The sequence below is a fragment of the Anabrus simplex genome, chromosome 1 (genome assembly GCF_040414725.1).
Source record: "Anabrus simplex isolate iqAnaSimp1 chromosome 1, ASM4041472v1, whole genome shotgun sequence".
Classification (NCBI taxonomy): domain Eukaryota; kingdom Metazoa; phylum Arthropoda; class Insecta; order Orthoptera; family Tettigoniidae; genus Anabrus; species Anabrus simplex.
Window position 1 is genome coordinate 1,049,903,999 of NC_090265.1, and position 23,211 is coordinate 1,049,927,209.

General features: G+C 41.6%; 1 protein-coding gene across 2 annotated transcripts in view; it reads left to right on the top strand.

Moving 5' to 3' along the window:
- The first annotated feature begins 380 nt into the window (after positions 1 to 380).
- Positions 381 to 23,211, top strand: part of LOC136875962 (uncharacterized) — a 186,562-nt gene continuing 163,731 nt past the window's right edge. For both annotated transcript variants that reach the window (XM_067149595.2, XM_067149580.2), the window contains exon 1: positions 381 to 421. In XM_067149595.2, coding sequence (XP_067005696.1) covers positions 386 to 421 — 36 coding nt within the window. In that variant the 5' untranslated portion in view covers positions 381 to 385. The remainder of the gene's footprint in view (positions 422 to 23,211) is intronic.

Here is a 23,211-nt window from a genome sequence, read left to right on the forward strand (position 1 = left end):
CTCAACATCTAAGAGAAACGCTCTACAAAATTTATAGCATAAAATACTCCTAGTCAACCTCTGTAGTGTAGTGGTTAGCTACCACTCCCGGAGGCCCGGGTTCATGAAAACAGGCGGAAGATTATTATTATTATTATTATTATTATTATTATTATTATTATTATTATTATTATTATTATTATTATTATTATTATTATTATTATTATTATTATTATTCAAGGTTTCACTGTATGGAGCGCCTGTACTGTACGTAGCAAATGCATGTTCCCTGTCAAGGGCAAAGTAAAGCCTCGCGTCGGCAAATTTACTTCGCACATCCGGTGATGGGCTGCGAGCAGAATCGAACACGTCACCTCGCTCACTTTTAACGCATCAAGCAAAGAGCATGCATGAAATTTTAATATATGATTCATTTACACATGTAAGTTCCTCAGGTAATGAATATTTAAAAAATGTAATTGCTACTTCTGTGAATTAAGTGTGTGTGCAGAGAATTTTAAACTCGTGTGCGCGTAAGCTCACAGCATTATATTTGTTCTACAATCAATTTTATATTTTTGTGCGCGTATACTGATAATTTTCCGTGGTTTCACATTTTTGAGGAAGTATTATCTAATGTGTGCATTTGCAAGACAATGTCGGGAATCGCACTCGTTTGCGCGTAAGCTCACAGCTTGAATGTCAAATACCATATTCGTAATTACGATATTTTCAATACTAGCAGTAGTGGTGATTATTGTTTTATCGCATGCAAGGTCGGTGGTTCAATTCACACACACGCACACCAGCCCTCCAAACAAACTATGTAGTAGTTCGAATACGACGTTCGTAATTACGCCACCGCTAAGACGTAAAATTATTTTATCTGTACAGTAATTAGACTTTTCTTTCTGTTACGGTAACTAAATTACTATACAGATTTTTCTGTTGCATGTGTTCGAATCTCGCAAAATCTGTCTTCTTAGGACAAAGGTATCCCCTCCTAAGTAGTAACTAAAATCATTTTATCTGTAGTTCAGGTTTAAAGAAGGACATTCCAGGAATCATTAATGAACAAGGGGAGTGTGTATGCGAGGATCTTCAAAAGGCAGAAGTATTCAGTCAGCAGTATGTAAAGATTGTTGGTTACAAGGTTAATGTCCAGATAGGGGATGTGAGTAATACTAAAGAAGTATAAAAATTTACCTATGATAACAATGACATTTACAGTAAGATACAAATGTTGAAAACTAGAAAAGCAGCTGGAATTGATAAGATTTCTGGAGATATACTGAAGGCAATGGGTTGGGATATAGTACCATATCTGAAGTACTTATTTGATTATTGTTTGCATGAAGGAGCTATACCAGATAAATGGCGAGTTGCTATAGTGTAATAATTTCGTGTGGCTATTTCTAGCCGATTGCAGCCCTTGTAAGGCATGAGCGTGGGCGGCATCTGCCATTTGTAGGTAACTGCGTGTTATTGTGGTGGAGGATAGCGTTATGTGTGGTGTGTGAGTTGCAGGGATGTTAGGGACAGCACAAACACCCAGCCCCCGGGCCACTGGAATGAACCAATTCAGGTTAAAATCCCCGACCCGGCCGGGAATCGAACCCGGGACCCTCTGAACCGAAGGCCAGTACGCTGACCATTCAGCCAACGAGTCGGACAGTTGCTATAGTAGGCCCTGTGTATAAAGGAATGGGTGATAGACATAAAGCTGAAAATGACAGGCCAGTCAGCTTGATATGCATTGCATGTAAGCTTTGGGAAACCATTCTTTCTGATTATATTAGATATGTTTGCGAAATTCATAACTGGTTTGACAGAAGGCAGTTTGGGTTTAGGAAAGGTTATTCCACTGAAGCTCAGCTTGTAGGATTTCAGCAAGATATAGCAGATATCCTGGACTCAGGAGGCCAAATGGACTGTATTGCGATTGACCTATCTAAAGCATTTGATAGGGTAGATCATGGAAGACTACTAGCAAAAATGAGTGCTATTGGACTAGACAAAAGAGTGACTGAATGGGTGGCTGTACTTCTAGAAAACAGAACTCAGAGAATTAGAGTAGGCGAAGCTTTATCTGACCCTGTAATAATTAAGAGGGGAATTCCTCAAGGCAGTATTATTGGACCTTTATATTTTCTTATATATATCAATGATATGTGTAAAGAATTGGAATCAGAGATAAGGCTGTTTGCAGATGATGTTATTTTGTACAGAGTAATAAATGAGTTACAAGATTGTGAGCGGCTGCAGGGTGACCTCGATAGTGTTGTGAGATGGACGGTGGGCAATGGTATGGTGATGATAAACGGGGTTAAAAGTCAGGTTGTGAGTTTCACAAATAGGAAAAGTCCTCTCAGTTTTAATTACTCTGTTGATGGGGTGAAAGTTCCTCTTGGGGATCATTGTAAGTACCTAGGTGTTAATATAAGGAAAGACCTTCTTTGGGAAATCACATACATATGATTGTAAATAAAGGGCACAGATCTCTGCACATGGTTATGAGGGTATTTAGGAGTTGTAGTAAGGATGTAAAGGAGAGGGCATATCAGTCTCTGGTAAGACCCCAACTAGAGTATGGTTCCAGTGTATGGGACCCTCACCAGGATTACTTGATTAAAAAACTGGAAAAAATCCAAAGAAAAGCAGCTCGATTTGTTCTGGGTGATTTCCGACAAAAGAGTAGCGTTACAAAAATGTTGCTAAGTTTGGGCTGGGGAGACTTGGGAAAAAGGAGACGATCCGCTAGACGAATAAGTCTGAGTGGTGTCTTTAAAAGTAGGAAAGATCACATTATGAAGATAAAGTTGGAATTTAAGAGGACAAATTGGGGCAAATATTTGTTTATAGGAAGGGGAGTTAGGGATTGGAATAACTTACTAAGGGAAATGTTCAATAATTTTTCAATTTCTTTACGATTATTTAAGAAAAGGCTAGGAAAACAACAGATAGGGAATCTGCCACTTGGGCGATTGCCCTAAATGTAGATCAGTAGTGATTGATAGTAATTAAGAAGTAGTACAACTGTAGATCGCGAATAGAAACATACAGCACAGTAACTATTGTGTTTGGGTTATAAGATGTTACTATACTCAACACTAATAGTAAACTTGTTTTGTCATGTCGGATAAAGACATACCTACAGCATTAGCTTGTTCTACAATGAATTATAGTGTGTGTGCTAATTGTAACTTGTCTTGTTAATAGAAGCTTACAACACAGTAGCGTTTTAGGTTTTCTGTTATGAACACTAACAGTCAACATGTTTTTTTTTTCCTCTTGTTCTACAATCATTTCTAGCGTGCGCTAATTGTAACAGGATTAAACTTGTCTTGACGAATAGAGACATACAATTGTAACAGGACTAAACTTGCCTTGACGAATAGAAACATACAGCACAGTAGCGTTATAAGTTTTTCATTCTAAACACTAATAGTCAACATTTCCCTATGGATGAGGAGGAGGAGGTGCCATTTTGCAGTTTTGTTACGAGAAGGAGGAGCCCTTTGCCCTACGGTTGAGGAGGAGGTGCCCTTTTGTCCTTTTGCGAGGTAGAGCAGCCCTTTTGCTGTACGGATAAGGAGAAGGAAACCCTCTTGCCCTTTTTCAAATTCCATAGACAACGTAGTTAAGATATCAGCAGTAAGGTTAAGGTCTGAAAGTGTACAGAAGGGCAGCTTACTTTAAATATATGTCCTCTAAGATGTACGTATGTTAGAAAGAGCAGCTTGCCTTAAGATGGTAAGTATGTCGAGAAGAGTAGCTTGCTTTTTAAAAACTATGTTCACTAAGATAATGGTATATTCAGAATGGCAGCTCGCTATAAGATGGTAAGTATGTTGAGAAGGGCAACTTGCTATAAGATGGTCGTATGTCGACAAGAACAGCTTGCTTTATAACTATTACCTCTAAGATGGGGGTAGGTTGAGAAGGGCAGCTTGCTATAAGATGGTCGTATGTCGACAAGAACAGCTTGTTTTATAACTATTACCTCTAAGATGGGGGTAGGTTGAGAAGGGCAGCTTGCCTGTTGTTAGAACCCCTAGCTATGTCCTGAAAATTCCGCGGCGTGGCTAAGTCCCGTCAAAATCAATTTAAATTCCGCGCCACTATGTGCATAAGTTGGCAGCAATGAGGTTTAGTTCCGTCAAAAGAGCAGAACTGAAGTAAGCTATGTTCAAAACAAGTGCACGTGGTTAAAGATGGCGGCTGTTATCTTAAGAGATGTCAAAAACTTGTAGTTTTTTAATTGCCCGCCACACCACATGCATAAGGTGGCAGCAGTCAGGTTTAGGTTTGTTAAGATAGCAGCGCTGAGGTTAGCCATGTTTACTTGTTTAAAGTCAATGCCCACGTGTTTATAGGTAGCAGCTGTCAAAAAGCACGTGGATTTTAATTTGCGCGCCATGAGGTGGTAGCAATAAGGTTAGGGTCTGTCAAGATAGCAGTACTGTGGATAGCCATGTTAAAAATCCTGCCAATATAGCAGCAATGAGGGAAAATTTATATTTTCTTCCACCAGAGTGAGCATCCATTGTCTATCGATGTGCATACACATCGAATATCGTACTAAACTTCTTCCACTAGTGTGTGTAACAATCGGATGGCGCGCGCACCTCCCCTATCCACTACTCCTCGATCTGCGCACCTCCCACCCGCTTAACGATGCAATGAAAGGCGGTGCACTGTGCAAATTCTTCGCCACTCTCTCGGAAGTGAGGTGGTCGTGGCTGGATTCTTAGCCTGGCAATATTTTTGGTAGAGGACTACCAAGGCGGTAGACCTCTAGGGAGGGAGCACATCTCTCCATGCCCTATTTTTGGAAGGGGAGATAGGGAAAAGAGAACTACCTCTTTAAGTCCCCTACTCCCCGAATTCAATAAAGCATAAACATTTACTCAGGTTAGCCTGTTTAAACTCCATGCCCACGTGGTTAAAGATGGCAGCTGTCAAAAAAGCACGTGGACTCAAATTGTCCCCACCACGTGCATAAGGTGGCAGCAATGAGGTTTAGCTCCGTCAAGATGGCAGCACTGAGGTTATTGATGCTCTGTTATTTAAAGATGGCAGCTGTCATCTTGACAGCTGTCGAAAAAGCACGTAGCCAAGCACGTGGGTGTGTTTACAAACAATAGCACGTGGTCGTGATGTCACCCGGGGTCAATGAACTCGGGTGCTGGCGCAGCAGAAAAAGTGCTGACTAAGGATTTGGAACTGTATTTGCTCTACTACTTATGTCCACCACGGAATCCCCGGAATAATAATAATAATAATAATAATAATAATAATAATAATAATAATAATAATAATAATAATAATAATAATAATAATAGTATACCTGTACCTTACTGTATTACAGACCAAAGAGTGAAATGTTACAGTATTCCGCTACAACGTAACGACATGGATTTGAAAAAGCAGTAGACAAATATAATTACACAAATGGGCCTCCATTACGCAATATCAGTTGCTCATAGAAATACCGTATTTTACATCCGTAAATTCATGTCCTCATCCCGAGGTGGTGCATTTCTTTTCAAGCACATCCCTAATGGAAATGAGCTGCATGCACCGTTTTAACCACACACCAACTGTCATGCCAATCTCAAGTTTCGGGCAGTGTCAGGTTTCAAGCCCAGGCTCCCGAGGAAGGCAGCTAGTAGTACCAACAGTTATATTACAGAGATGGACTTGGTCATATTATAGATACAGACACACAATATAAATAATCACTTATTGGCAACTTTAAGTGATTCTGAACTATTCTTCTCGGGCATAATTTTTGATAGTGTACATGCAGTTTCAATATCAGGAATTTCAATAGGTCCAACATCAGGCCTAAGCCTTTTTATCAGAAAAAGTTCCTCTACTCTCTTCCCTCCTGTTGTAGTTATCTTTCCCTACGTTTGAGATGCGAGGGTGAGACCATTCACACGGTCGATGAGTACGCGCAGTGACACGTCCTGAGCAAAATGCATAAACAACAGCTGACATATGCTTATATTTCATGCAAATAATTATTCACCTTCATGAAATAATACCTATTGTTAGGTCTTTCTTAGAAAATAGGGTTATGTTTAAAATTAATTAAAATGAAAATTTAAAATAAATCGCCTCCCTAGCAGCATTAACCTACGCTTACATGATATCATATTCGAAACAGACCAAGGATATTTTTCTGCAGACAGCATCGTTGAAATGAATTGGCGTATGGCTTTTAGTGCCGGGAGTGTCCGAGGACATGTTCGGCTCGCCAGGTGCAGGACTTCTGATTTGACCCCCGTAGGCGACCTGCGCGTTGTGATGAGGATGAAAAGATGGTGGAGACAACACATACACCCAGCTCCCGTGCCAGTGAAATTAACCAGTGATGGTTAAAAATCCCGACCCTGCCGGGAATCGAACCCGGGACCCCTTTGACCAAAGGCCAGCACGCTAAACATTTAGCCATGGAGCCGGACAGCATTGTTGAATAAGTATATGAACGCTAATCTCGTTATCACCACTACTAATTCATAAATTACTACGTTGCATCTTTCGTGAAATGGTAGGATATCTGGTGAACCAATGTTTCTTTCATCGGATCCCGTGAGATCTCCGAAGTTAAGCAACACTGGGCGTGGTCAGGAGTTGGATGGGTTACCACGCGCTGTTGGTGGGAGGTAAGGGAATGGAGGAGCGGAAAGGAACTGGCCACCCTACCGCACGTAAACTCCGGCTCAGGAACACCTCTGCGGAGGTTCGGACCTGCCTTCGGGCAGAATAACACTTACTTAATGTTTCTTTCTGATCACATTTGCAATTATTGCACTGTTGCTATTTCCTGCGAACTGTTTTTCTTGTAAATTTCTTACATGACCACTTTCTGCAAGTTTGGAATAGATCAACTCCTTCAAAACCTTCGGAATGAATGAAGTGAAATCTAACCTAAAGAGCTTTTTACAATGCTGCAATAAATTATCTAGAAAAAAGTTCATGACTTCAGTGATGTTAATATTTTGAAGAAACTACAGGCTTTCAATTTGAAATATGTTATACTTTCTGTTTTAATGAAATGATTAACTTTGATTTTTACTGAAATTTCCAGCTTTTAATTTGGATAGCTTTTATGAAGAATTTTTGTCCCATAACATTGAATTACGTGATGCTGGAGCTACATGTACTGATAGTGATCAGAGTTGTACTTTGAACTCAAAATGAGCGAATATTTTCTCTAAAGTTAAAATAGATGCCGCTCCAAATATATTAGTCTTGGTATTTTATGTACTTACTTTACCTGGTTCGAATGCATATGTTGTGAGGATTTTATATTTTTTTTAAACAAATAGAATGATGATAGGAATAGATGTTCAAGACCTCTGATAAAGCCAGAAATTCAAGTCTCACTCAAAGTTGTCAGAAATGTAATGAATTGATTAAGGGAGATTCAGCATAATTGAAAAAGGCTAAAAGTGAAGGACAATACGGGGTTCAAACTTTGCATGTAGAAAACGAAACAGCAAAATACCGAAATAAAGTTTGCGCCTACAGTCTAATTATAGTAGGCCTATAGTAAATTATATCTCAGTGTTTTCTTGAGCAAACGTCATGTCATGTCGACATGACCTGTCCCTTATTGGCATTTCAAAAACATGGCAAACCTACTGATTGGTGATAAGGAATCGTATACATCGTATCGAGAGCGTAACGTGTAAATAGGTACAGTATTGTTTATTTGAAAGGATCATCTACTTCCCAGACACAGATATTTGCTTTTACATCGCACCGACACAGATAGGTCTTATGGCGACGATAAGATAAGAAAGGGTTAGGAGTGGCAAGGAAGTGACCGTAGCCTTGCTTAACGTACAGCCCCAGCATTTGCCTGGTGTAAAAATGGGTAAACACGGAAAACCACCTTCAGGGCTGCTAACAGTGGGGTTTGAATTCTTCCCAATTGAATCGGGATATGCTAAAAGAGCCTCGGTCACAAAAAATGGCAAAGTGAGTTAAGCATGAAAATCGCAAGTTATAGAATAGCTTCAAATACTCGTATCTATGCCAGGGCCTCTCAGGGCGCATGCGTCCGGTGCATGCACTGTGCACGGTGAAAAAGACGACTTCACTTGGTAGATCAGAGTGCAGACCCCCACTCCTCGATTTGGAGCAATAGCGCTGTCTCTCTCTTTCCCCACGCTTGTCTCTCTCGCTCCCCCTGTCTCCCTCTTCCTCACTTGCTCCGTAGCGCTCCAAATGCGAGCCGAGTTGAGCCAAGCTTAGCCCCCAGAGACGAAGCGTTGGTCCGAGCCGAGCCTAGCGGGACCGATGCTCTTTGCACAGGGACTCTGCGTCGCTATCTGCACGCGTGAGATTTTGGGCGTTTGAGAGGCCCTGATCTATGCTAAAAGGGATTGAGTCACACGCGTGGGTTAGCTAATATTAGCTAGGGAAATTCCTAACGTGCGCTAAAAGGTCGCTGAGAGAGACAGTTTTTTTCGTTTTTATCAAAACTGGGTTGCTTGGACTGAGGCCCTTTTAGAATGTGCCGATTCAGTTTTGGCTGCAACAAGGACAAAGAAAATAATCTACAAACTACAAACTCTAAAACTACTAAATAAGGCCACGACAAATATCGCAGTTTTCAATTAAAATCGCTGCCACCGTCAGGAAACAACTGATGCTCAGTTACTATAAAGAATATTTTTGAACTTTTTGAGAACTCATTGTTTATTTTTTTTTTAATTTAATGCCTAGCTGTAGTAGTATCTGGCACTGCCTGGGTAGTTTTTTGATTTACAAATCAATCGTCACAATAAAGAAATCTACAAAATATTACTTCATGCATAGTTAACAGGTAATACAAACACTGGAAATAAACATTCAAAAAGTACCCAGGCAGCGCCAGGTACTACAGCTAAATGACCATAAATAAGGTCTCAAAAAATTCAAAAATATTCTTCATAGTAACTGAACATCAGTTGTTTTCTGACGGTGGCAGCGATTTTAAGGGGAAATTGATAACTGCGATTTTTGCTCTTGCCTTACACTGACTTAGCAAATGTCATGGGATAGTCACCTAATAGCGTGTAGGGCCTCCCCTGGCCCTGCGAACTGCAGTGAGACGCCGTGAAAGAGAGTCGACAAGTCCCTGGTAGTCCTCTGGACGCAGCTGACACCAAATCGTTTGCAGAGCGGCCGCCAATGCTGGTCTGTTCGTGGGTGCAGGATCCATGGCACGGAGCCTGCGTTCCAGGACATCCCAGATATGCTCGATAGGGTTCATATTGGGGTTCCTGGGTGGCCATGGCAGTCGTTGGACCTCCGCTGCATGTTCCTGGAACCATTCCCGGGCGACGTGTGAGCGATGTGGCGACGCGTTATCATCTTGAAACACCGCAGAACCGTCTGGCCGCTGGAAGGCCAAAAATGGGTGGAGATGGTCTCCGAGCTGCTCAACATACCTCGTACCATTCAAAGTCTCTTCCAGAACAACTAGGGGGCCCATTCCATACCAGGAAAATGCACCCCAGACCATAACAGAGACATCAGCGCCCTGGACCACACCTTCGAGGCAGGCGGGATCCATTGCTTCATGTGGTCTGCACCATACACGGTGCCTCCCATCGGCATGATGCAGTTGAAATCGTGATTCGTCCGACCATATCACGTTACGCCATTGTTCCAGTGTCCATCCCTGGTGACTGGCGACAAATGCGCGTCGTTGTGCCCGATGACTTTGGGTTAACAGTGGCACCCGTGTGCGGCGCCGGCTCCCATACCCCCGTAGAACCCATGTTCCTACGGATTGTCCACTAGGAGATGTGTCTAGCACGGCCTGTGTTGAACTGAGCCGTGATTTGTTGCACGGTTGCCCGTCTGTCACTAATGACAATCCGTCTCAGATGTCGCCGGTCACGGTCATCGAGGGTGGCTGGACGGCCGATCATTCGTCTGTTGTGGACGGTAGACACCCGCAATCAACCATTCACGATACATCCTGGACGCTGTTGATCGTGTGAAGCCGAATTCCCGCACCAAAATCGCACTTCCCATACGTCGGGCACCGACCACCATACCCCGTTCGAACTGTGTCAGCTCACGACGACGTTCCATGTTACACCTGTCACACGATAGCCACTGCTCACAAGGTCTCCTATACAACTGCCGCTGGCACAGGGGGCGTGTGGTGCGCAGACACACCTGCGCATCACTGCTCCGCTATCCCATGGCATTTGTTCAGTCAGTGTAATTTCAACAGAACATTTATTCTTCGATAAAATGGAGTAACAATACTACATAGATAACAAATAACTAACAAGCAGTAGCCTACTCCTGAATTGTTTTCAGGTTGGTCATGGTGAAAAGGCATTTCCTTCAAATATGTTATACAACAACGGATATTTCATTGCTCCATCATGCAATCTGTGTGGCCTCTTCATCGATAAAGGAAGAGCCATTGTCTTTAATACACAGCTACAAATGGTAATTTCTGAATGTCAGCCTCTTCACTGAACAAGTAGTAACTTCTGAATGTCAACCAGATTCAGGACGGTACATTTATTGTGCCTCTCTAGGTCACCATGTTGTCAATAATATTTTCTTTCAAGTGAGATACGATAATCATTGAATGTGTTTTGTGACATAATCTATTTTCCCAATTCTTATTTTTTCTTCCGCTTTTTCCACACCTGTAGGGTCGCGGGTGCGAACTGTATCGCACATGTGGATTTGGTCGTGTTTTACGACCGGATGCCCTTCCTGACACCAACCTATTGCGTGTTTCTGTGCTGGTTGGTAGTGTAGTATGTTGAGCGAGTGTTCAGCCCGGAGGATGATTTGGACGCCAACAGCTCCGCCATCAGCCATCATAGGTGGCCGAGGCATCACTGAAGGGCGTACTAGGGAAATGAGGAGTCAGGTAGTTTCCCATTGCTTTCTTCACTGAGCCAGAAGTTGCTCGAATCGGCCAATGATCCGACAGCACGTAATGCGAGGTCTCGGCGTAATGTCAACCAAATATGTTCTCTATGACATCCTGCTTCCCTACAACTCGAATACTGTGTGCCAAACGAGCACATCGCGCAGTCAGAATAGATGGACCGAAGACCTCTGCCTACACGAACTGTTTCAGGAATACTAATCGGTTTCGTACTGAGTTGCCAGTTTTACACATGTTTTCATGTTGTCCAGCCACAGTTAGTCCGCACATCATCGCCGTGACGGAATGATTTCTCGTGGATCTCGAAGATCTCGAAGATCTCTGAACTTATGCTCATGAGTGTAAGAACAGTGTAGGGTAAACTTGGCAAATATGGGCACCATAAGGTATATCTGAAGAAAAGGAGCACTAAAACAACTTCCATTTTCCTGGTAAAAAATCCTTGAAAACTTACAACCATTTCCATTCGAATAAAGCTTGAACTAACCTCTATCCCATAGTGGTTGACATACTGTGCAGCTTCGCAGTAAACCCTGCAACTGTCCATATTTGCCAAACTCTTAAGGAAATATGGGCACATTTTCTGGTAATATGGGCACAAGTTATTAAATCACAATTAGAGCCACTGATATGGTTATATTCATTTTGTATTCTAACAAGGTGGTTGTATTGAACATACATATATGAAATAAGGGTAAATATATATAATAATTAAACACTGATCATGAACAAATGCTACCAAGGAAGTAGAACTAATACCATTATTAAGTTATCAACTCGGAATCACTTGAATTGAATTAGAGAATGTAAGTAACGTAAAACTGGCCAAAACTGTGTGTAATATGAAAAGTAAAAGGATTAATCTAACAGAAGCAGTCACATGAGAGCACTCTGAGTCATAAATACTGACAAGGTTTTTAACTGCCTTCATCACAATAGAAAGAATCGCCTTCCATCTCTACGCACTCCTCATGGAACCACTTAACACATGAACCACAACACTTAGCCCACTTCTGCCCTTCATTCTCATCATAATAATTCCCCTTGCACACAGGACAAATACCGGAAACTTTGTTGCTCCGTATGGCTTTACGCTTTGCGGCTAAACCTCCTCTACTGACTCCTGCGATAGGCCTAGCCCTTTTCTGCGCTGAAGCCAGATTTTCTTCACTTGCAAGTTCTCTTGCAGAACACTTACGTCTTCCCCGGTTACTAGTCGTCATCTTCAGTTTTGGAACTGGATTAATTTTTTCCTTTTTTACATACAACATGGCCACCCCTCGTGTTCGTTTGGAGTCCTGACTCGTCGGCATTAAATATTCTGGCCGGCTTGTTTAGCAGATTCAAATCCTTCATCTTTTTTATCAAGAATTTTAAGTTTGTCTAGGCACATAAGTTCTAGATGCTTGTAAATGTACAGTCGCCATTTCTTACTGTTATTACAACACGCGACATATCCTCTTTACACCATTTCTGGCGGATACCCGCTCGTTCATTCCCATTTTGCATCATAATCTGGAAAAAAAGGAAAAATTATTTATTTTTTGCGAAATAGCTACATGCTATATTAATCGATTAACATGAAAACGTACAGATTGCCGTAGAAATAAAAAAGAATAAGTCTATCTCAGAGCCCGTCACGTAAATACAATGTAATTTGATGATGCCCATATTACCTACAATGTCACTGCCCATTTTTGCCTTAGTCCCACATTTCAGAAGTTGGCATTAATGGGAAAGAACTAACTCCCAAGCGCGTATCCTCTCGCTACAATATACCCTACACTAACCTTGCAAGCTACCCCTAGTAATATTTCTTGAAAAATAAACTTATTTTGCGTGTAGTGCCTTAAGTAAATTAACAGAGTTATTATAACGCCTCTTTTTTGGAAGAGTAGACTGGTCTACTTACCTCAAACCATGTTCTTTACAGCTTCTGTTAGCACAGTAGAAGACAACCTTTAACATACTGAGCAGGCATGACACTTCACGATCACCAACCTAGCAGAGCGCATGCTTCTACTCGCCACCATTGCGTGGAAAATGAAAAATTTCTTAAATCTGCCCATATTACCTTAGTGCCCATATTTGCCAAGTTTACCCTACAATTAGAACGAGGTGCGGGAAATTCAACACGAGTTATTGTGGTAAACCGTGTACAGGATTGCACATGAATGTGAATGTTTCTGAAACCAAAACAGTAGTATACTCAAATTTATATTCAGTTCTGTGTAATGAAAATGATACTTCAGCTAACTTTCAATTCCACGGGAAGGAAGAAAGACCATCGGAAGTTCAAGACCTTCAGTGTGTATTCGATTCGATTGAACCAGGAAATTGGCCAGAAGTTGTAGCAAAAAAAAAAAAAAAAAAAAAAAAATGGCCAGAAGTTGTAGACAAAAAAGAAAGAATAAAGTTAGTTAAGGAAGGCCTTACAGATATCTGTGCTAATAACGTGGTATTTCCTATAAACAACGAAGTTGGGTGATGTTTTAGAGCATACCACTGCTTTCACCGGCGTCCAAATGATGAAAAGGCAAAGCGTAATTGGCTCATGTATGTATGTTCAGTCCGTCAGCGATTCCGCTGGTGGGATCCTCAACAGCTCTGCCATCAGCTGTCATAGATGGCCTAGGCATCACTGAAGAGGCGTACTAGGAAAATGAGGAGTGAGGTAGTTTCCCGTTGCTTTCCTCACCGAGCCAGAGTTGCTATTACATATCAGTCTGCCATGCCCACTGAAATATACTAGTTGAAAGGAAAATATACCGTTCTTAAAATTAAGTTAATGATAGCAAATCTATAATAATAATAATAATAATAATAATAATAATAATAATAATAATAATAATAATAATAATAATAATAATAATAATAAAGGAATTTTGTGCGTGAGTGTGTGTGCGCGTGTGTGTGTGTGTGTGTGTGTGGTGCCCAGTGAAATCTACGGCACGCAAAGATCTGAAATTTTTAACATAGGTAAATGCACCTCGAAGTCGGATTTTTAATTTCTGCTTTCGTTGGTGAGCTATGAACGAAAAACCGTCGGAAAATGTGTGTTGGGATATGACAGTCCAACGTGCTGCCATCAAGTTTAATGTATAAATTCACAGTCGCTAGGCAACGTACATAAGATAGGTAATAAGTCAAGGAGCCATTTTAAGTCCATGGCGTAGGAAGCCATTTTCGGTCTCAGACACGAATCCGTAATATCTGGAAGTGTTTGGCTGTGTGCGACGCCCTGCTAAATCTACAGCACGCAGAGATCTGAAACTTTTAACATAGGCGTCAGTGGCGTATGCTGAGTCCAGACGTGGACTACCACTAGACTTAGGTTACCCCTTTACGATGGTTGGTTTAGTGAATGACAAGCCTTTTAAGCGTTTTGATCTGCGGCGAAGAACAGTTGTCTTAGGGATAATACAGGGACATATTTACCCACACTACTTGGCCTTAAGAATAAAAGAGAAAATGTTGCACATAACCGGCTAGTAACAAAAGGCAAGGAGGCGAAACTCCAACGGTCCTTATAGAAATCACTAAAAACCTAAGTGGGCTTACGGCCCAAAGATACAGAGGTCAATCCCATACTACAAGAGGATGACTAAGGGAGGAACCTTTAAAGCCAAGACAAGATTTACAAAATTTAGAGTTTGAAAACATTAGTCACCCAATTACAAGGTTGAATGGGAGAGGGCAGAGGGTTACCACTTTTCTTTCCCTTACATTACATATTTCCCGGTAGGGAATAGAAACAGAGTCCTCACACTTCGACGAAAATACTACACTTAAACCACCAGTTTACAAAATTACATTAAAAGAAAACGGCTAAAACCTTCCCCTCAAACTATCCGCAGGAGCTACCACATGTTTACGAAAATTCTGCAATTACCTTGTATCGGTGGATATTCTTCAAGCAGGCCGCGCCTCTGCCTTCTAGGCCTCCGTCAAGTCACACTCTTAGGCACTGGAGCAATTCGGACAAGACGGCCCTAAAGTGCCCTGCTTATGTAGTTCCGTAAGGGGAAGCTTCCCGATTAAATTGAACCACACTTTGCTGATAGGCTGAATTCCTGTACACAACCCCTGTTTTGATTGGCTAGAGAACATACTTACAAGCATCTGATAGTCGAATTACAGTAGAGGAGGAACCAGCTGAAGTGTTGACAACTTCGGTACCGGTACATAGAAAAAAAAAACAGTCTTCAGAAAAAGGTTTACTAATAACAAAAATGAAATTTCCTAAGTTCTAAGTTCATTTTTAGTGTGTGAGTGTGAGCTAGCAAATCTATGTTAGAGCCATCTAACTGTAGAAAACGAAATTCTCTGGGAGTTTACAAGTGCAAGTCCGTTGGAATAGATGGTCGTAGACAAGGCGCGCAGTTTAAATAGCCGGGAACCCCTGGTACTATTATTATTATCTTCATACACTTCATATACACAAAACACATCACACAAACATCCACCACAGAAACACGTAATAGTGATGACGTCCCACCACACAGCGTTGGCGTCAGAAAGAATATTCAGCCGTAAAACTAGACCTAACAACGGTACGGGCTGACTAATGAATTTAGTAATAGAACAGGAATAATAATGTTACTTTCTCCCTGTAGGTGGGGCCGGTAGAATACACTCAAGGTATATAATAGCCTGCCGTAAAAGGCGACTAAAAGAGGTCCCAGAGGCTTTCATTTTTGTAGTACTTTTGAGCCTGACATTGCTTCCAGTTATTTGTCTACTCGCTTTCATATTTCTTATCCAACCTCCCTTCATCAGTGGTTGTTCTTTTGTCCCGACGGTATTAGGTTTCCGAAGCCTGGGGAGTCTTTCATTTTCAAGCCCTTTATGGCGCTTGTATTTCTTTGGCCAATACATTCATTCTAAGCATTGTTAGAACTTTTCATATTTTGCTTATGATGGCTGCCCAGTTATACATTTCCTTGAGTCAATATAAACTTGATAAACTGTATTCCTTCAGACCATTTACAAATGAAACTGACCAATTAAGGGCACCCGGAAGGGGCTATGTCTGCAATGTTAAAATGGGCGTTTTTAAGGAACATTTTCTCATAAAGTTATGAACCAAGGAAATTCATTTTTGTACACATATTTATTAGAACCTCGCACGTAGATAGACGACATCATTTTTTAATACCTTCTGTTTTTTTTGAAAATATACCTTTTTAAGTGAACATCAAAATTTTAGGTTTTAAAATGAGACATTTTGTTCCATAATTCAGATATTGTACCTTTGATTTTAAAAATCTCGTGTTAAAATACGTAGAATGATTAGTTACATACCACCTATAAGTTTGGTTAATGTACGTTCAATGGTCTCCGAATAAATGTTCCTTAGATACAGAAAAAACTACTTTTCAGAAAACGAGCCTCAAAGTTCCTTATGCATTCCACCTTCATACAGAGGATCATCTGGGTTCTCTTCCATCTTATCTTGTAATCTTCTATTTACTCTTCTTTTCTTCTGTCTTCCAAGCTTCACCAGCTCCCTTTCTGCTGCGTCTGCTTTCCTTTCTCTTTCCTTATCTGTAATTGACATTTGTTTCAGTGTTGTGCCCTGGAGGTATATATAGTCTTTGTAGAACTTCACTCTTCGAGATATTGCCCCCATTGTACGTTGCCACGGCATCATAAACACCAAAGTGGAGTGTTTTTATACTCACAAATACTCTCTTGGGTATGCGAGTCCAGATCAAGTTATTTAAGCACTCGTTAGGGTTTTGGGTTTTACCGAGAAGGCATTTCTGGAGGAGTTTTTCATAGGATAAGTCTCTGAAGACTGGCCTTATGGATTCCACGACTGCATACCTGAGACTGTGCTTGTGGTCGTGGTCGCAGTTTGCTTCATTTTTATGGTATTTGCACCACGTGTCCTATCCTTTTGGACACAAACCGTGCTGTGGTTGTTCATTCTGCATCTTTTTTGTAGTCATTTGGGGAACACACATTTGCACACTCACTTGTAATGTTCGGAATAATAACAGTGATTTTCCTCTTTCCCACATTCTTTCGCAGCTAGAAAATCCCATTACTATGTCTAGGCTTCTTGTTCAATGTATGAAACCAACCGAAAACAAAACAAAAAAAGCAGCTGAACACTGTTGTAAAAGAAGCCGCCAAAACAAACAATAAATACATGCAGTTATGTTCTCAATCGTTCTGCCGTCCAGGTTTGCCAACAATTGAAAGTTGTACTTTCCTGCAGCACAGGTAATATCCTCTCGCAGAAAATGACCACATTCTGAAACATGAACACCTTCAACAGAGTCTTTGCCACCGCTGACAAGTGGAAAGTAATGTTACGTCACATCAGTTCGAGGACATGTCATGCCCGACATCTGCAGCACTCCAGATAATATAAAAATTAACACCCTTTCAAACGTCGCAGAGGTCTAAAACAAAAAGTATTCGAAAGAAGAAAGTCACAGGTATATACAACTGCAAAAAAAATTTAAAAAATGTTTCGATTTCACCCCCTCCGGGTGCCCTTAAACGGTGATGTACATGAAATACACGCATTAGTGTAAGTAACCACCAAACACACACTTTCCTTGAAATACAGTATACTGGTGATTCAAATTTTGCACAATGAATGATGATGACATTACATAGATAATAATCGTTTGTATGTAGATGCGATAATAAGCTTTTGGGCCTTTTTTTTCTTCTCAGAGAACTTTGCTCTGCGTCTTGAAAAGATAATCTCTCTGTTCACGAGCAAGACTTCTCTAAAAATGAGTGAATGTTTGAATCACTTTACCGTTATCTATAGTAAGTAGTACTCTCGTTCGCCACTAGTTGAGTGAACCATCTCGTGATGAGGATAATACGAATTTGGAAAAAATCGGAATAAAATAATAATAGTGAAAGGACACCTATATAAACCCTTAACGACTGGCAACCACGTATTACGTAAGTGACAGAGTGTGTCCCTGTTGAAATACGTATTTACACAGCTTCCCGTATAATCCCAGACCTGTAGTGTTTAGTGTGGGTAAGAGCTCGAGCATCGGGTCGGCATATGCAGGGTGAGTCTGGGCCCACTTCCCCCTTCGTCCTTGGTCCCACACGTGGCCACCGCTGGTCCGTGGTTCCGACAGCTCTGCACTCTGACCGGCCAGTCGAGCAGAGGATGGATGGCTACGGCTCTACCGTGGCTCTACGCCCCTGTATTCGAGAGACGGAGAGGGACTGGTCCCCACCTTCGGCTGTCTTGAAAATTTTTTCCCCGTGGTTTTCCATTCTCCTGCATTAAGGTGAAAGCCGAGACAGTTCCTAATATAGGCAACGAACGCCTACCCCCTCATTTTCTCCAAGCACCTCCTGGTGTGAGAGATGGCATAGCCGTCTAAGAGGCTCACCTCCTTCTTCAAGGAAGGAATGAAAACATGTTAGTAATAGTCAAATATCTTGGAACGCGACATAGATAGGGCGTGGTCAGCTATTGCTGATTTGTCTCGCTGGTTGAGACGGATATGACGTTTGTGTTCCTTGATACGAGTACCAATGGAACCGGAATGTTTGGCCAATGTATACCTTGTCGCAAGTACAGGGAATTTTGTACACTCCAGGGTGTATTTTGTATGGCTTATTACTAGAGCCCGGATTTCCATGCACTATCAAATCTCAAAATATACATGCATTCATGCACGATCATATGGGAAAACATGCACAATAAACTGGAAAATATGCACTATCAAAATTCAGTTCCTTTTGAAACATTGTACAACAACTAATTTATCCAAATAGTCTTAATTTTAGCTCATCCGTTTATATGTCAGCACATTCTTAAGCACAGAAAATTACCTTTCTACGTCACAAGAAGTGACAGGTGCATACTTAATTGTGGACTTTTGGGACAAAGTGAGGTTAAATTGTACGTCTTTTGCACTTTCACCACAATACGTCTTTTATAAGCTTGACGAATTCAAAATCATAACGAACGGATCACTTTGTTCAACCTATCTGTACCTGCCCCAGCTACTTCTCCGTGCGATGATTGCAGACACATTTGAATGTCCTCAATAACTGGTAACGATTGTATGCTGTGATAACAAAGACGTGTGGCAATTGAGAGTTCCGGGTAGAAAATTCCAGGATAACAACAGAAGAGGATTCAATGCAAAACCAAGGTTTGGAAGCTAATATCTCAGTAACGCGGCACCACAGAAGAGTGATACAAGTTCTGTTTTGTTCGTCTAACATAAACGAGAAAATGGTCCATCAATGAGTAATGCACAATTTGCGGTTCAATTTATAGCAATGTCCTAACTGGGACACCTTATTCCTAAAAATTACAGAGATCGACGTGCAGCCTTCCGGCTTACGTCAATGTTTATTCAAGCAACGGATAAGAAAGTGCTTGGTTAAATTGGATTATAGGGCCTCTACCGTATGTACTAACTTTGGTTGTAACATAGGATACCAGGAATACATTCTCTCCGTCTCCCAGTAATAGACATATGGTACTGTGTAACATGAAAAACCAACATTCATAAAAGGCACTATCATGCAAGTTACCGTTATATATGCGCCAAAGTCAGAAGAAAAGTCATATTATGCAATATTAAACGTTCAAATATTCGCTATTAAATCCAAAATCTTCAAAATATGCATTATGCATGAATTTTGTCCTAAAAAGGCCGAAACATGCAAACATGCACAGATAAAGAACGGTTATTTGGAATTGTTAAGCCATAAAAAGCATATTTGCAAAGTTTGAGAAGTGTAACTATCTTATTTAAAAACATGCATTTGCATGGAAATCCGGGCTCTACTTATTACTAAGAGTGGTGCAGCCTTTGTAAGGCAGACCCTTCATGGATGACGGGCACCATGTGTTATAAGTACAATGTACCCTTTAAAAAATAAGGGGACAAGATCTTGCATTGAGAAAGTTTATTTTACAGACACATAAAAGAATACATAGCAGTGCACATTGCTATTTAACATACTCACTATTCTTAGCTTTTGTTCCTCTACATCAAGACATCGATGTTGGCAAGACAGAAATCTGCTTCCAGTTTCTAAAGCCACGTCATGGGGTTCATTCTCGTGCTTCATCAACGGCCCGAAGAGATGGAAATCACTGGAGGCCTGGTCGGACGGTCATCGCTCAGTCCACCTCGACAAGGTTTGCCTTTTTCTAGGTGAGAAAAGAAGTATGTGTCCTTTGGGGGGGGGGGGTTGCCGTGAGGCTCCGCCCCGCCTCACAGCCCGTGGTGACCTACCTGTTTGGACAAATGACCGACAAGCGAGTACTAACGCAGGAACATAGCCTAGTACAAGAGTACAGAATAACTTGAGGTGCAAAGGCTAGTCTTCTGCCAGCTACTTCCACCCCTCCGTAAAGGAGAAGTTATGAGAAACCTCCCTAAACCCACCAGGCAATCCCATATCTCCTTTCGGCACTGGTTACCCTGTCGCGGTCATACCAAGACATCCCCGGCGCTAGACCACTGCCGCTCAAGAGCCACTGTCACCCCCGGTCCATGGCCGCCTGCAAGGCTTTCAAGGTAGAAAATGGGTAAGATAAGAGAAATTAAGAAATGTTGACGCGCGGTCGAGGGAGAATAAATGAATAAAAAGTAGTCTTGCAAACGACCATGCGGATGGCCAGTAATGCGAAAGCTCTTCCCAAAGGAGCTACTTCGCATACCCCCTTCAAATTAGGATATTATTGCAGCCTCCACTTATAACATTACGAACGGACCGCATAGAGAATGTGGTGCCGCACCATTGTTGTCATAGCGATGATGGTGAATAGTGTTTTAAGTGCACGTACAACTGGGCAATCATCCTCCGAGAACATTAATCAGAGGGGAGGGAGGAGTTGAGGGGATCCGACAATTAGAAAAATGAAGATGTCAGCCAAAGAAAGACAAAGTCCACTACGCGCATGAAAATGAAAGACTCCCTAGGCCTCGTGACCTAATTCCGTCGGGGTCTGAAATGAACAAGAGTTGATCAACTGAAGTCGGGTAGGACAGATGAAAGTGAGGAGCCTGGCACAAGAAATGCCAGGGATCAGCTAAAGACCCCGTGGTCGCCAACCCACGCTCCCAAGTCAAGAGTCCCTGGAGCCCTTTTTTATCGCCTCTTACGACAGGCAGGAGAGGCAGGAGATATCGTGGGTGCTATTCTACTGCCCCCACCCACAAGGCAAGTTAAAGTATAAAAAGCTCTCCCACAAACTTTACGTCTGATAGAAGAGAAATAAATGGCATGGCGAACATCACATCTCGACTAGCATTCATCTTTGGTCTTTTGGAGGTAATTCCCTGTAATATTAACGCTATTACTACTGGTTGTTTGACTAGAAACTAACGAATAGTACAGGTCAAGGTATATTGCGGAAATTATATTAAGGTTGTCAAGAAAGGTTACAGATTTCTCCACATGGTTATGAGAGTATTTAGGGGGTGTAGTAAGGATGTAAGGAGAGGGCGTGTAAGTCTCTGGCAAGACCCCAACTAAAATGTGGTTCCAGTGTACGAGATTCTCACCAGGACAACTTGATACGAAAGCTGGAAATGATTCAAAGGAAAGCAGCACGATTTGTTCTGGGCGTTTTCAGACAAAGGAGTAGTATTACGAAAATGTCAGAAACATTGGGCTGGGAAGACTTGGAAGTAAGGGGGCGAGATGCTCGACTATGTGGTGTGTTTCGAACTGTCAGTGGAGACTTCGCGTGGAATGATATAAGTAGACGAATAAGCTTCTGTGGTGTTTTTAAAAGTAGGAAAGAAGTATGAAGATAGAGTTCAAGAGAAAATTGGGCATTCGTTTATAGGAGGAGTTAGGGATTGGAATAATTTACCAAGGGAGATGTTCAATAAATGTCCAAATTCTTTGAAATTGTTCAAGAAAAGACTAGGGGATGTGTCACCTGGACGACTACCCTAAATGCTGATCAGTGGTGATTGATTGATTGATTGATTGATCAGTGGCTTATGCTGGGATCAAGACGTGGGCTACCAGTATACTTAAGTTGCCCCTTTTCGATGGCAGGTTTAGTGAACGCCAAGCTTTCAGCGTTTTGAGGAGAAGCCTGTTGTGTTGTGAAATCTGCTTCACAAGCTACTGCCCTGACCTCTGCTGCTGCCAATGCTCAACCCCTGATCAGTGGATGAAGGTTTAGCAAATTAAAGTCCGGCTTTGTGGCTAAATGGATAGAATGCCTGCCTTTGGTCCGATGACCCCGGATCAATTTTCAAAATCAACCTCCTCATACTGTTAATTCCCCTGGCTTGGGGACTGGATGTTTATGACGTCTTCGCCATTCATTTTATCATCATTAGGACACTACCAACCTGGTTTATTAGCTTCCTCGGGAGATCAGTGGTGGTGTCTGACCCACGATCACGGGTTCGATTCCAACCGACAAAAAAGAACCTGAAAGTTTGCATTTCATTTGAGCAGTTGTACCTATAAAAATAAAACGATATTGCTCCTACAACAGCAGCCCTGCAGTGTCTTCCTACAAGGATGTAGAAGGAAACGGTGTGAAATACCAGCACTCTGTTATCTATATGATTAAGTCAGAAGTATGAGATGAGGAAGTATAGACGATGAGTAACGCATGGTTGATAGTAGTGGCGATCTCACACCTATACCCTCCGGTCGCCGCTCCTAGCCGATATACAGCAGCAAGCCGCTATGGGTGACTAGAGGGTAGAGGGACGAGAGTCTGGGCTATCAGGGACATCAGTCTCCGATGCTTAGCTCCCAGAAATATGTGCGACGTTTTTTCTCACTGCCTTCAAGTGTTGTAAATGGAACAATGTGTCAGATGCTTGCATTATAATGTGCTTTAGACTTCCATCGTTCTCAATTGAGGTTTGGACTTCACCGATAGCCTCGGTACCCCTCAGTATACGCCACTGATAGGCGTATTCTTAGATGAATGTTTATACAGGTAAAGAGCTCTGTCTTCACGACATGACAAACATAGGATAATTGAAGGCACCCGTAAATCAAACGCTTATTTTCTCTGAATCTATCGTAGACAGGATCTCGAAAAGTTCCTATGTACCGAAACATGGTCGTTGAGAAGGTGTACAAGGTGAGAAAGATGCATAAATGACGGTAAATAAATAAATAAATAAATAAATAAATAAATAAATAAATAAATAAATAAATAAATAAATAATAAACACTATATAGGTCCTGGCCCATATCAATCGAAAGAAACGTTATTCCAGCATAAAATATCCGTCCGACGTACGAACAACTGAGCAAAGGAATGTTCCAGCATGTGCCAGACTCCACGAGTGCACTAG